Genomic DNA, 11,774 nt, shown 5'->3' with positions numbered 1-11,774 from the left:
GTTAACCATCTCGTTCGCCAGCGACAATGGAGAATGTTGTGTTGCCAAACACGAAGGTTGTGAAATCTCCCGTTCTATCAAGAATGCCATCTTGTGCTCTGTTGCTGCAGCTGATGCCATCCACCAAGTTTCTTCCAATCTTTCTTGTCCATTTCTTCCATCTCACAAAGCCGTAGCATTGGGGTATCATGATCAACGCGACCGCTGTCCGAAAACGTATCTGCGGCCGGCGCTGCCATCAGGCCTAGCCCAATCGGCACTTCGTTACATGCTGGCGAAGGCGTATCCAAGATACTCTAGATGTACACAGCGCTCTTCTTGAGATTGCTAATGAGCGATTTTTCCCCCTTTTTTTCGTACCTGTGAGATGTGCGGAACTTCGGCGCTGGCGCTGACATTGTTGAGACACACCAGCGAATGCACTTTGACAAGATGGCCGTTGCTTGCGCTCAATAGACGTTTCCAGCAGATGACGCAAGGGGCATCAGCCAATTGGGTACAGTCGACTCCGGTTAGCACGAAGTCGACGGGGACGGCAAAAGCTTTGAATTGAACAAGATCCCAATTAAGCAAGAGCACATAAAAACATCCTTATTTCCAATGAAACCTTGCCAGCGTTCACGAGAAATAGTCTGTCATCTTTCTCTGCTTATTGAATCCTGCAGCAGAAAGCATGTTTTGAAGACTATAAACGTGCCTAAATACTTCTGCTGGAGTATTGTCTGCTGGAAAACGCTTCACAACAGCGAGGCCCGCAGCTGCATCTGCAGCCGTCAGATGCAGTGCGTCATGATCGCAGTCATGAACAGATTTGCTGGGCCGAACAATCAGCACAATTTCACTGTCCGTAAGAGCGTCGCATGTTTCGACTTCATTGTCCATGGCTATAAATTCTTTGAAACGGACGTCACCAAAAGCAACATCAAAATCGGTGCCAACATCAGTGTCAAAATCGGCAACAAGTAGAGAGCACTCTACCGACTCACAGCAAGGAGTTGTCCATGCACAAAATCGTTCACTCAAGGCGCTTGTTTTAAAGGAATTAACATTCTTGATTATGCCCTGGTCCATAGGCTGCGGGACAGATGCAGTATTTGCAGGAAGGTATGCAAGGTGGATAGCACTTAAGATCATGCGCATTGCACTGGTCTACAAGAAAGAGCACTTTCCGGATGAATGACATAAATTTCCAAACCAGCTTCATCAGCCAATCTGGAAATTTCTGACATCATCTACGCCTTCTTGTTTGATGTGTAGTCAACAGGAAGCATTTTCACGCCTTTAAAACATCTTGGCTTGGCAGCTTTCCTCACCACGAGCGGGCGACATAGTTCTGTGCCAGTCATGTTGGCCGCACGAACAGCACTGAAACACTCTCCTTGCTCCGTTTGCCCCCGGCGCATTAATCCCTTTTGAAAGTAAGTCTTCTCAGGGACAAGCCGATAAAAGTGAGCAGACTCATCTGCGTTAAAGATATATTCCGGCTGGTACTCAGCCAAGAATCTCGGAAGCTTTTCGTCCTTCCACATCGAGATTGTTTCAGGATATACTGACGCATTCTCTCCAAATACGCTCTTGAAAACCAGATCATGGCAGTCTTTAAAGCATATGAGCCATTCATCAGATGAAGCAAGGTCGTCGATCCCCAACATTGCTCCGAGAGATTGGGCTTTCGCAACAATCTCCCCGCTGTTATTCCGTGCTCCTTGAATACATACCAATAAAACCTTCTCTAGCTCCGGATGGCAGCCTGAACGCATTCACTTACGCGACATCTTAAACATGTCGTGCTCAAAAGCGTCCCGTATTAAGTGCTTATTCTTAATGAAGTTAGAATGCGTGTTAGGCTTAATGCCATACTTCCGCCCGATACCTTGCTTGGTGGTTCCTTCCTTTTCCACTTCTCTCAAAATTTCAACTTTCGTCGCCATGTACAGCATGCGATATGGTCCACGAGTCGCCCTTGAGGGCCAGTGTTCAGAATGTTCGCTTTATCTCGCCACGATTTGCCGGCACCGCTGGCTATCACAAAATGGTCGGAATGCGCTGTTTTCCATCGAAGCATACATCGGCGTACAAGCAGGATAACCGGCATATAGTGGAAAACACCTTAGAACTGAACGATTCAAAACAATGCCAACACGAACACGTCTGACCGCGTGCTTTTGTTGATGATGGATGGACGGACAGACGTAAGTACGGGCTGGCGGCGCATGATGAAATTTTGACTCTAAAAAAATACTTGAAACAGTCGCCCCGTACTCTTCAATACATGTACCAAAACAGTGCGGGGCGAAAATACGAACTTGTAGAAAGTTTCAAAAGATGGCGGCCAGTTCAGGAGCGCCAGCTTTGCACTCCAGCACGAAATTTTGAACGCACGATAAAGAACGTACCGGTACGTCAGTGACACTGTGGGGGGAAAGCACGAAGACAAACCGGTACGTCCGTGACGGCGAAAGGTTTAAACCAGCAATCTAAAACAACTCAAAATTAAAAACAATTTTTTTTTCCGAAAATTCGTATTTTAGTTCCACATCCCCCTTAACATTTGTCAATTCTAACCAGAAACCAATGAAGTAATACATTTTCAGAATTAGAATTACACAGATAAATTTACGACTACTTAAAAATTTTTTCAAAGCATCCGAAAATGACTCTCAAGAGGTCCTGCTTTCACCACAGCAGTCGCCGGCCTAGACACTCAATAAGATTATTTCGCACTAAAGAGAATGCAAATGAGACTGGACTCTATAAGCACCACTGAAGTTCTTCAGATCTTGTGCAATCAAGCATAAACCAACCTTTAGAGGAAGCCAAAGTGTCAATAAATGCCTTTATACCTCCATTCTCAGTCGCATTTTTCAAAACCTTGGTGGTTTTGAATCTAGTTTTCTGGATAATTTTTTTCATCAAACTCTAGAAAATGTATCAATGAAGTTTCACTGCATTTGCCATCACTACCTCACATTGAAGAGGCTTTCCATGAAGTACTCAATATTTCAGGATTTTCAAGGCTTTGCAAATGGCACTTCCAAAATCAATAGTTTTCAGTAGTGTTACTACAGCCTCTTAGTACTATACACTGAACTTGCATGTACAGCCGGCAGTAAAAGTTTACGGGATGTGGGTGTGTAGAAAAATCAATTCTGGGACCGTCACGTCTCGCGAGCCAACCACATGAAAGGACAGCACGTATGAGGGGCTTTGCATGCTCCATCCATTAATACCAATACCAGGAGGTGGCATGAAACAGCACTGCGATGAATCTGATCCTCAGCACTCACAATCATCAAACTCTTGCTGCCGACTGAGCCAGCAGCACCAAGGTCCATGAAACACAAGCTTCCAAAGCTGCGTTTTGATGCGAGATTGACAGTAAAATACGCAACCAGCTGTCCTTCAAATGGCATGCAGTTCTCAATTCTGTCAAGAAAATGAGCACCTTAGAGTGCATATATATATGTACCTCTCTTGACGCCAGAACCCGCCGGAAAGCAAAAAAAAAAATGACCACAAAAGTCCATCCAACCCAATCTTATGAGGCCTTCCCTACAATAATTTCAGGCCCAATAGCATCCCACCATTCCATTCAAAAACATATTTTGAAGACCTGTGCCCTGAACTGAAAGGATGGAGCCATGCACACATGGAACTTACTCTGTGAGAGAACCACCATGTATAAAGGCAAGAGCGCCTCATCGCCTTTCAGGATGCACACAGATGTTGTGTACCACAGACTTGGCTCGACCCAATTCTCGCTTCTCAGTCCAGGTGCTAAGTCTCTCACTTGGCACGTGCACTGAGAGGTTTTCCATTCGTGTCAGGTACTGAAAATGTAAAAGCAATCACATGAATTAGCAAAGAAGTTGCAAGAATGTTTGCGCACCTTTGAATTGGAGTCATCAATATTTACGTGCTGAAGCTATAAGGCACCAGGGCTGGACTTAAGTGAGGAAGTTTCTAGGATAAAAAATTTATGACTCATGAAAAACTTACTAAAAAGAAAGTTACGACTGCGTGGATCCTCGAGTAATTACATAAAAATCCTAATGTCTTTAATGCTGCAATTTCTAACCACTGCAGCACTTTGTACACAACTGTGTACATGACCGCCAGAAAATAGCAGTTAATTTTTTCACATTACAAAACTAGCTTTAATTAGGTCTAAATATACTGTTAAGGTGGAAAAACCCTTCCTTGAATTTAAATGATGAGTGCAGTCTAAAAGGATATGCCCACTTTGCACAACAACAGCCATACCAACAAGCTGTAAAGCTAAAAAATTTAATTTCTAGAAAAAATTCCGAGACAGAATAGGTGACGAGAGCTGCTTGTGCTAATTTAATTAGTGAGGATGGACTATAACAAAATGCCAAGAAAAATTGATGATGGCCTAGCTCTGTTAAGCCAGGATATACGTAGCGTAAGCGCGGCGACATCTGGTTTGGAAGAGTTAATATATGAAAGGCGCTCATTCACTACATGCGTCCTTATTCACTGTTAATCCTGGAGCTGTCGTGGTGGAGTGGTAGCACCTCCGCCTCAAATGCCAAAGGCCCTGGTATGATCCCAAGCCTTGACACAGGGTTTTTTTTATTGAGTGAGTGTGCAGGAGGGGTTGATCACGCGGTTGGCCACGTGGTCGGTCACATAGCGCGGAGCAGCTGCCGGTGACGTGGCGCCGTGGCTGGTCACATGATTGGTTACGCGGTTGGTCACGTGACCAGTCACGTGGTGCGGTATCCAGAAGATGCGCAGACCGGCGAGGCGTGCGAGGCATGCGCGGCGGCGGCGCGCCAGCTGTGCGCCGTGTGATGTCACTGCCCCCCGCGCATGCGCAGCACGGCTCTCCAGGAACCATGCGAAACTGCTCAGCCTCGGCACAGAGAAAGGAACAAAGCGTTAGCGACTCACTCTGATGCAGAACAGGAGAAGGCACGACGACGCCACTCTTGACCATGGTCCCAGCTGCCTTGGAAGCTTCAGCTGGGGTTTTTTGCAGCTCCATTTCAGAAGCCCTGGCCGTCATGTCATTTGCCTGATCAGACATCAACTGCTGCGTGAAATCCCCAGCATCTCTTCTTTCCTGGTTTTGCTTGAGCTGTTGAGTTGAACCCTTGATGTCGGGAGCAGCTACACCCGGCCTTTTCAGCAGCTGTTGAGCAGAGCCAGCGGTGTTGAAAACTCCCAGATCCTGAGAACAGACCGAAAGGCAGCAGTGTCTACACATCCAGTCCATATCTAAATCTGCCATCCCATACTGCCTTGGTCGGATTTGATTCTTCTTTTGGATTTGCTTATCACAAAAGTAAAGCTGTACTAATGGCACCCTTTGAATATCCTTCTGCTAGGTGAGAAGAACAGTTGTCCTCACTTTTCACGACCTTCCGAGTCTTCCGGGCTGCCGCATCTGCTCCTGCTGTGCAACCCAAAAGCAAGCCATGTAGACAAAAGACAAATGACCGGAGGTGTACATACAAAGCGCAATATTGCATGCTGAGATTGTGATGCTACATTTGTAAGTGGACACCAATGACTTCCCAAACGGAGAAATGCAACAGTCCACCGCAAGTCCCCCCTGCAATGACACCCAGCTTGTGGGTGGAAGGAAGCTGGAAAGGGAGTGAAAATTAATATTCCTCCACTTTTGAACAGAGAGAAGTCAGTCTGCTTGATGACAAGAGTGCATACTGTCATTTTTGGGGAGCCACCTCCTGTTCTGCCTTCTTCAAAAAGTGTGTCGGCAATCCGTTCAGCAACTGCTTACAGAATCGGCCAAAACAATCCTGCAATGCAGACTATCCAGATTACAAACATAGCCACCCGTTTACCTTGTTACCAAGGATAACCACGGACACATTTGCAATAGGAAGCACAGTAGCATATGGCCCTGCAGAAATAATTTAGCCAAAGTACACTCCATATCGTGCAGCTCCTAAGAAAGCATTTCTTGAAGACTCAGCTACCCGAAGCACAGAGTTTGTACTCTCAAGTCTGCCGTCAATAATTTAGGCCCCAGAGTAAGTGCAATTTTTGGAGACAAAAGGTATTCAGTTTTGCAATTGTTAACATTGCTTTCTACTCTAATTGGAATGTGTGGAGCAGTGCACTAACACCTTCCGTGCTTATCCTCCTGGAAATTTCCTTTAGCATCATTCAAAAATTCGTTCATTCACAATTATGTGCCTCATTCCTTGGCGCAGAGGAAAAAATCTTTTTAAGGAGGAAGCTCACGAACGAAAGAGCCCAACTTTTTCGTGTGCTACACAGCTAGAACCATGGTGCCAAATGTTCTTGACCATGTTATAATGGAGACCATACAAACACACTGAAAGTACCTTGACTTGTTGGTGAAGGCTTTTTGAGTTGGGTGCGTAAGTCTACTTAGGTAATATGGTACTTGCGAAGTATGTACAAAAGTTCCGGAATGAATTGTAAACCATGAGATATAACATCCTAAAGCAGCAGCACATTGTCTATGAGGGATGCAGTAGTGAAGGGCTCTGGATTAATTTAGACCACCTCAGGTTCTCTGACTTGTGCAGACATCACAATGCACAAAGGCACCTTTCGCGTTTCGCCTCAATCGAAGCATAGCCACCATTGCGTGAAATGGACCCAGAAAGATCGTGAGTGCCTACATGGACCAATGTTTATGAAAGGATGATTAGAGGAGGCAGTACCACAAACACTTTAAAACCAGCGTTAGAAGGAAACGTTTGCATACAAGGTACTTTGCAAATGAGGATGAAACAGACCTCTTTCTGCAAATGAGAGGTCTATAGATCGTAATTCAGAACTTTAAACTTGTAGTTCACTGGCAACGAAACTAAGAAGTCTTCATTGATATTTAGTCTGTAACTAGTTTCCAACCAACGAGGGTAAGCTTATGATGAAACAGACAGGAAGTATCTGTGAGCCCATGAAAGTGCTTTTAGTTGGTAGTTTTAAGTCTACACATGAGCTTTCTTGGGATTAAAATTACGTTAGCTCTTTTGTTTACAAGCTGCTTAAAAAAATATATTAAAGGTAAAACATCTTGATTAGTGGATTCCTGGGATCTACTGTAGATCTTATATTTTTGAGTAATCAACTGCGATACAGATGCTGCACTGTTTGCAACAGCATCAAAGCAAACTGAAAATACAAGGTCTGCTGTTACAGAGCACTCTGAATCATCGTTTATGGGGGTTTAACGTCCCAAAGCAGCTCAGGCTATGGGAGACGCCGTAGTGAAGGGCTCCGGAAATTTCGACCACCTGGAGTTCTTTAACGTGCACTGACATCGCACAGTACACAGACCTCTAGAATTTCGCCTTCATCGAAATTCGACCGCCGCGGCCAGGATCGAACCCGTGTCTTTCGGCCAGCAGCCGAGCACTATAACCACTCGGCCTTCGCTTTGGGGCACTCTGAATCAAAATTTGAATTCCATCTACACAGGTTTGTCAAGGCACACATCTACGACCCTCGTTAAACTGACTCAGAGGTTCTTAAGTGAGGATCGGATGCCACAAAAAAGTCAGCTATCTTCCAAGAGCTTCGTGGCTACTCTTCAACTCCTCACTAGGGAAGAAGGTGCTATTTTAAGCCACATGCAAACTCAATACTAATGGCTACCCCAGTACACATACTATATACTATGGCTTCCCAGACACCCTCGCTGCCACTTTTGAGGGGCCACGTACATACACAATGCAGGACTGGCCCCACACAAGACCACTAACAACCAACACCTTACACCACCTCCCCTTTCTTAGAAGAATGGCCAGAGCATCAAATTTGGAGCTGAAAATGAAGTTGCTCTCTTTCTCTATCTGCTATCATCTTTGGGGACACAAGCCGAAAACCCTGGCATGCCACTCACCCGCAGAAACATCACACATACGAGCCCTTGCATCCGCTAGAGACTCCTTCTTCAATGATGACAGAGCATCAAGAGTCAGATGTTGCGGCCAAGAGACCGAGATTTCAGTCTTCCATTTTGATAAACCACCTGCAAGACAGTACAGTGGTGTCTTAAGCTGTATCGCATCACCTGAAAATTTCTGAAGGCTACTGAGAGTTCAGGCATATTAGTACACATTTAAGTAGTCATCCAGAAAGCAGTCAGTGTCCAAAACCACACAAAGCAACTAACTAAAAATTTCAAAGAACCATAAAATACAATCAATTTAAATGTGGGTGCAGTAACCTCACTGGGTGCCGCAACATAACATGAGCCTCACCTAGGTGAAGCTTTGGTTATGTGTGTGCACTTTTCTGGAGCTGGCGATTTCCATTTTGCGCAACAGATGTCCTGAAGAGGATGCACATTACCCTTTTCACAAACTGCTGAGCCAATGTTTTTGCTGCTCTCTCAAGGTTTAGAAAGTTCTCTGTGCAATGACAAAGCCATGCCAGGCAAGCAGTATGAACAGCGCAACAAGAACTTACCAACCCTTAAACCTCTCCTAGCAATTTCAGTTGCTAAAAAATTCAGAGACGACAAACAGCAAGATGTCGATCTTCAGCCACTTGCAATAGCCTTTCCAGTTCTGCCATTAACCCTTTCAGGCACCACTTGCCAATCCGCTTCCAGAAAACCTTTTTTTGTGTCTAAAAACTCAATGCCTGTCTTAAGAACGCCAACTAGGTTAGCAATGCAAAACGCAAAATAGCTACTCCTTTGGAGGCATGTATTAAATTCCGTCCAAAGAGTCACACTAGATAGAAATCGTAACGTTGAGACACCCGGATCTGTCAAACGAGTAATTGGTGGACCACAGGATTACATTCTTTATTAAATTGAAATGATGCTAGAAAGGCAGGAAAAAATATATTACTGCCGAAAAAAATATCTGCGGGCAAATGGCAAAGGACATGTCACCAGGATCACAGTTCTGAGAAATATTATTTACTGTGTTCACTCGCAATCATGAAAAATCATCCCAGTTTTAAATATCAAGAAAGTTCGATTCCCCTGAAGCAATGAAATTGCAGCAACCTCTGCACACTCCCTGAAAAACCTGTGCATTCGCAATGCCACAACTACACAAAGGTGCCCAAAAGGGTAATATACACCCTCTGTAACAAGCAGCGTCTGCCTCTCTCATTACATTCACATTCATGCAAAACCAACCTGTGCACTTTCAATCAGGGACTGCACAACAATAACAATGAATACATACGTTACTAAGAAAACAAACAAAAACAAATTGGGCCACAATGCACCAGATGCATGCATCTTGCAGTATGACTTCCTCGTTCCAGCTAAAAATATTCCCTTGTGATGTCAACATAGTCTGCTAAGGTCACTTTCAAACACCGATTTTGATGTATTTTAGGTTTTAGTTGCAATCTGGTTGGATCACTGTTTGAAGACGCTACAGTGTGTTCTCACTGAGAAATGAATGGAAGTGTCTGTGGTGCAGCTTCACACAACCGTACAGCCAAACTCTTCAACTTTGGTGGCACTTTGAACCATTTGTAGGCATTGCACAGTCGCACCCATTGTGGAAAATGCATCTTAACATGTCTACTGGATCATGGGTCCCAGGCAGGTCATGTCATTTATCCATGCTATGCGGCAGATTTTATTGTGAAGCCTAAGGAGGAGGATCTCAGTATAAAATCTCTCTAACATGAGGCTTCATGGGACCTAGTACTAGTGGCCATACAGCAGAAAAAAATGACGTGAACCTCTGGTGACCAATGATGCAGTGAATGCATTAAGTGTAGAAATGTCCTTAGGAAAAGTGAACTATATGTTTGCCTTCACAATATGAGGTCCCATTAGACCAAATGTCCTGATGGGGAATTTAGGAGCGATGTCAGAACCTCATAACTGTTCTATGGAGACCTGAAACAGTGCTCCAAGAAACACCCTGGGGGGGGGGGAGTGCATCTTTTATGCATTACAGTTCCTTTGTGCATTTGTGTGTGATTTGTTTTCCACACATTACAGTTCTTTTTTGCCATAAGGAAGACTGTGTTGAGTTTTGAACTTCATGTATATGCATGTTGTTTGCTACGAGCGTGTGTTTTGTCTCTATGAATTTCCTGTACGTATGTATCTACATTACTTGTTCATGTGTTGATGTTGAAGTTTCATGAATGATTTTATCTTCTACAAGCAAAAGAGTACATGTTGCATTGTAAGTTATGGTTCCAGTTAAGTGAGCTGTCTTGTGTCTTGCCTTTGTGTATGTGTATTTTGTAACTGGACTGTGTCACGTAAATTAAGGTTATAAATACCAGTGTCTTCGTCAAATAAAGACTTGCAGACAAAGCAAATTTACACTACCAATGTAACCATAAATACGTCAAAAGCTGGGCACAATCAAGACGTCCAAAATGCATGTTATTACATGGTGCATATCATAAACAAGTAACAACAAATCAATGCTGCGCTGGAGTTGAATTAATCACTACAGATCACCACATCGAAGAAAATTCAAAACACGAAGTGAAAATAATAAAAGGAGTGTTGTTGCATCAATTACGAAGTGAGACCGGAGGATACTTGGAATGCGTTTACAGGGTGTGCACAGTGCATGTAATCGGCCATGAGTTATTCAAAGGAAATCAATGACGCAACACTGCCGCGGCTTGCTTGAGCTAGTCGTTATACACCATAAACAACACAGGAATGCCAGAATGATGCCGAAGTTACACGGCAATTAAAGCTACACACTTTCAATAAATCACAATCGCTAAAGAATTCAATATTGTTGCGGGAAAGAATATATTTACAGCTATGTACACAAGCGAAGTAACAGCTACCAGCGGCACTGAGAACACAGCCAGGACTTGTTGTTAGCCGTCGTCGTGTTAGATGTTGTCGTCGTCTATTCGCTTCAATTAACGAAATCTGCACTCTTGATCGTATCAATCAAGGAAGCCCGGTGGCATCAGTTTTTCAAGCGACTGAAACAGAGAAAATTCACTTCATATACTGTAGAAAAAGTTTATGCATTTTGTGTGGCAAGTTCTCTCTGCATTTATGGCCGCGGTTGGTTTTTCGAGCAGCAGTTTCTGAACCGTGGGCACTCGGTGTGTGATAGAAAGAACGCAGGCGGCCCGTGTTCTGTAGCGTGGAAATGGCTCAGGATAAACTGAACACGACTCGCGCGGTATTTGCGAAAATTTAGCGAACAGAATTCGCCAGCGCGACTCACCTTGGCAGACTGGCGCGTCGTGACGCTGTGACCTTCGCCGCTTCTTTTCATTGACACAGAATCGAATTCTTGGAGCAGGCTGGCAGGGTTCGTGGTCCCTGAAACAATGACAACACCCACACAATATAAGCGTTATTGGCGCCGATGTGACGCCGCTGCTAGCTTCAAAGGTTAGAACGTCGCTAATGAACCGCACCGCTTTCGACGACAGCGGCAGAAATCTTCGGGCTCTTGCCTGGGCGACACATGTGGTCCGAATACATGATTCGAGCAGTATTCTGCATTAGCCGGCATCCGCAAGAACGTGAGGCAGTAGAGTACAGCCGAACGCGGACACGTTCATCCTAAAGCCCCTCCATGACGCTACTGGAAAAAAACGTCATGGAGGCCTGGGGCTTTAGTTCATCCCAAACTGTACAACACGCGACCTGATATACAGCTACCATGCGCGCCATGTGCGAAACCGCGTGACCACGTTGTATTTTGTTTTTTTGGCCGGGGTTATCACGTGACCATAACAAAGTAGCGGCAGCCGACTGACGGAGCCATAGAGCTACTACTAAGTTCTGTCAGTTTCGTGGTTTCGTTCTGCGCACGGTGGTTTCCTGCACA

At 44.7% G+C, this 11,774-nt stretch overlaps 1 protein-coding gene across 1 annotated transcript; it reads right to left on the bottom strand.

Moving 5' to 3' along the window:
* Positions 1-3,537: 3,537 nt before the first annotated feature.
* Positions 3,538-7,967, bottom strand: LOC144107551 (uncharacterized). Its single transcript, XM_077640614.1, has 3 exons — positions 7,871-7,967; positions 4,918-5,197; positions 3,538-3,830 (listed from the first exon to the last, which is right to left on the bottom strand). Exons 1-3 carry the CDS (start codon positions 7,901-7,903, stop codon positions 3,787-3,789), a joined length of 357 nt encoding a protein of 118 aa, XP_077496740.1. The 5' UTR covers positions 7,904-7,967; the 3' UTR covers positions 3,538-3,786.
* Between the last annotated feature and the right edge of the window lie 3,807 nt (positions 7,968-11,774).

Source organism: Amblyomma americanum, chromosome 10, assembly GCF_052857255.1.
Source record: "Amblyomma americanum isolate KBUSLIRL-KWMA chromosome 10, ASM5285725v1, whole genome shotgun sequence".
Taxonomy (NCBI): Eukaryota; Metazoa; Arthropoda; class Arachnida; order Ixodida; family Ixodidae; genus Amblyomma; species Amblyomma americanum.
This window is presented reverse-complemented; position numbering and strand designations above follow the sequence as displayed.

Coding starts and splice junctions, on each gene's coding strand:
- LOC144107551 (XM_077640614.1), bottom strand. CDS start 7,903: ATGCAAGGGCTCGTATGTGTGATGTTTCTGCGG. Junction 5,198..7,870: donor TATGTGTGATGTTTCTGCGG/GTGAGTGGCATG, acceptor GTCTGTTCTCAG/GATCTGGGAGTTTTCAACAC. Junction 3,831..4,917: donor TTCTCCTGTTCTGCATCAGA/GTGAGTCGCTAA, acceptor TTACATTTTCAG/TACCTGACACGAATGGAAAA.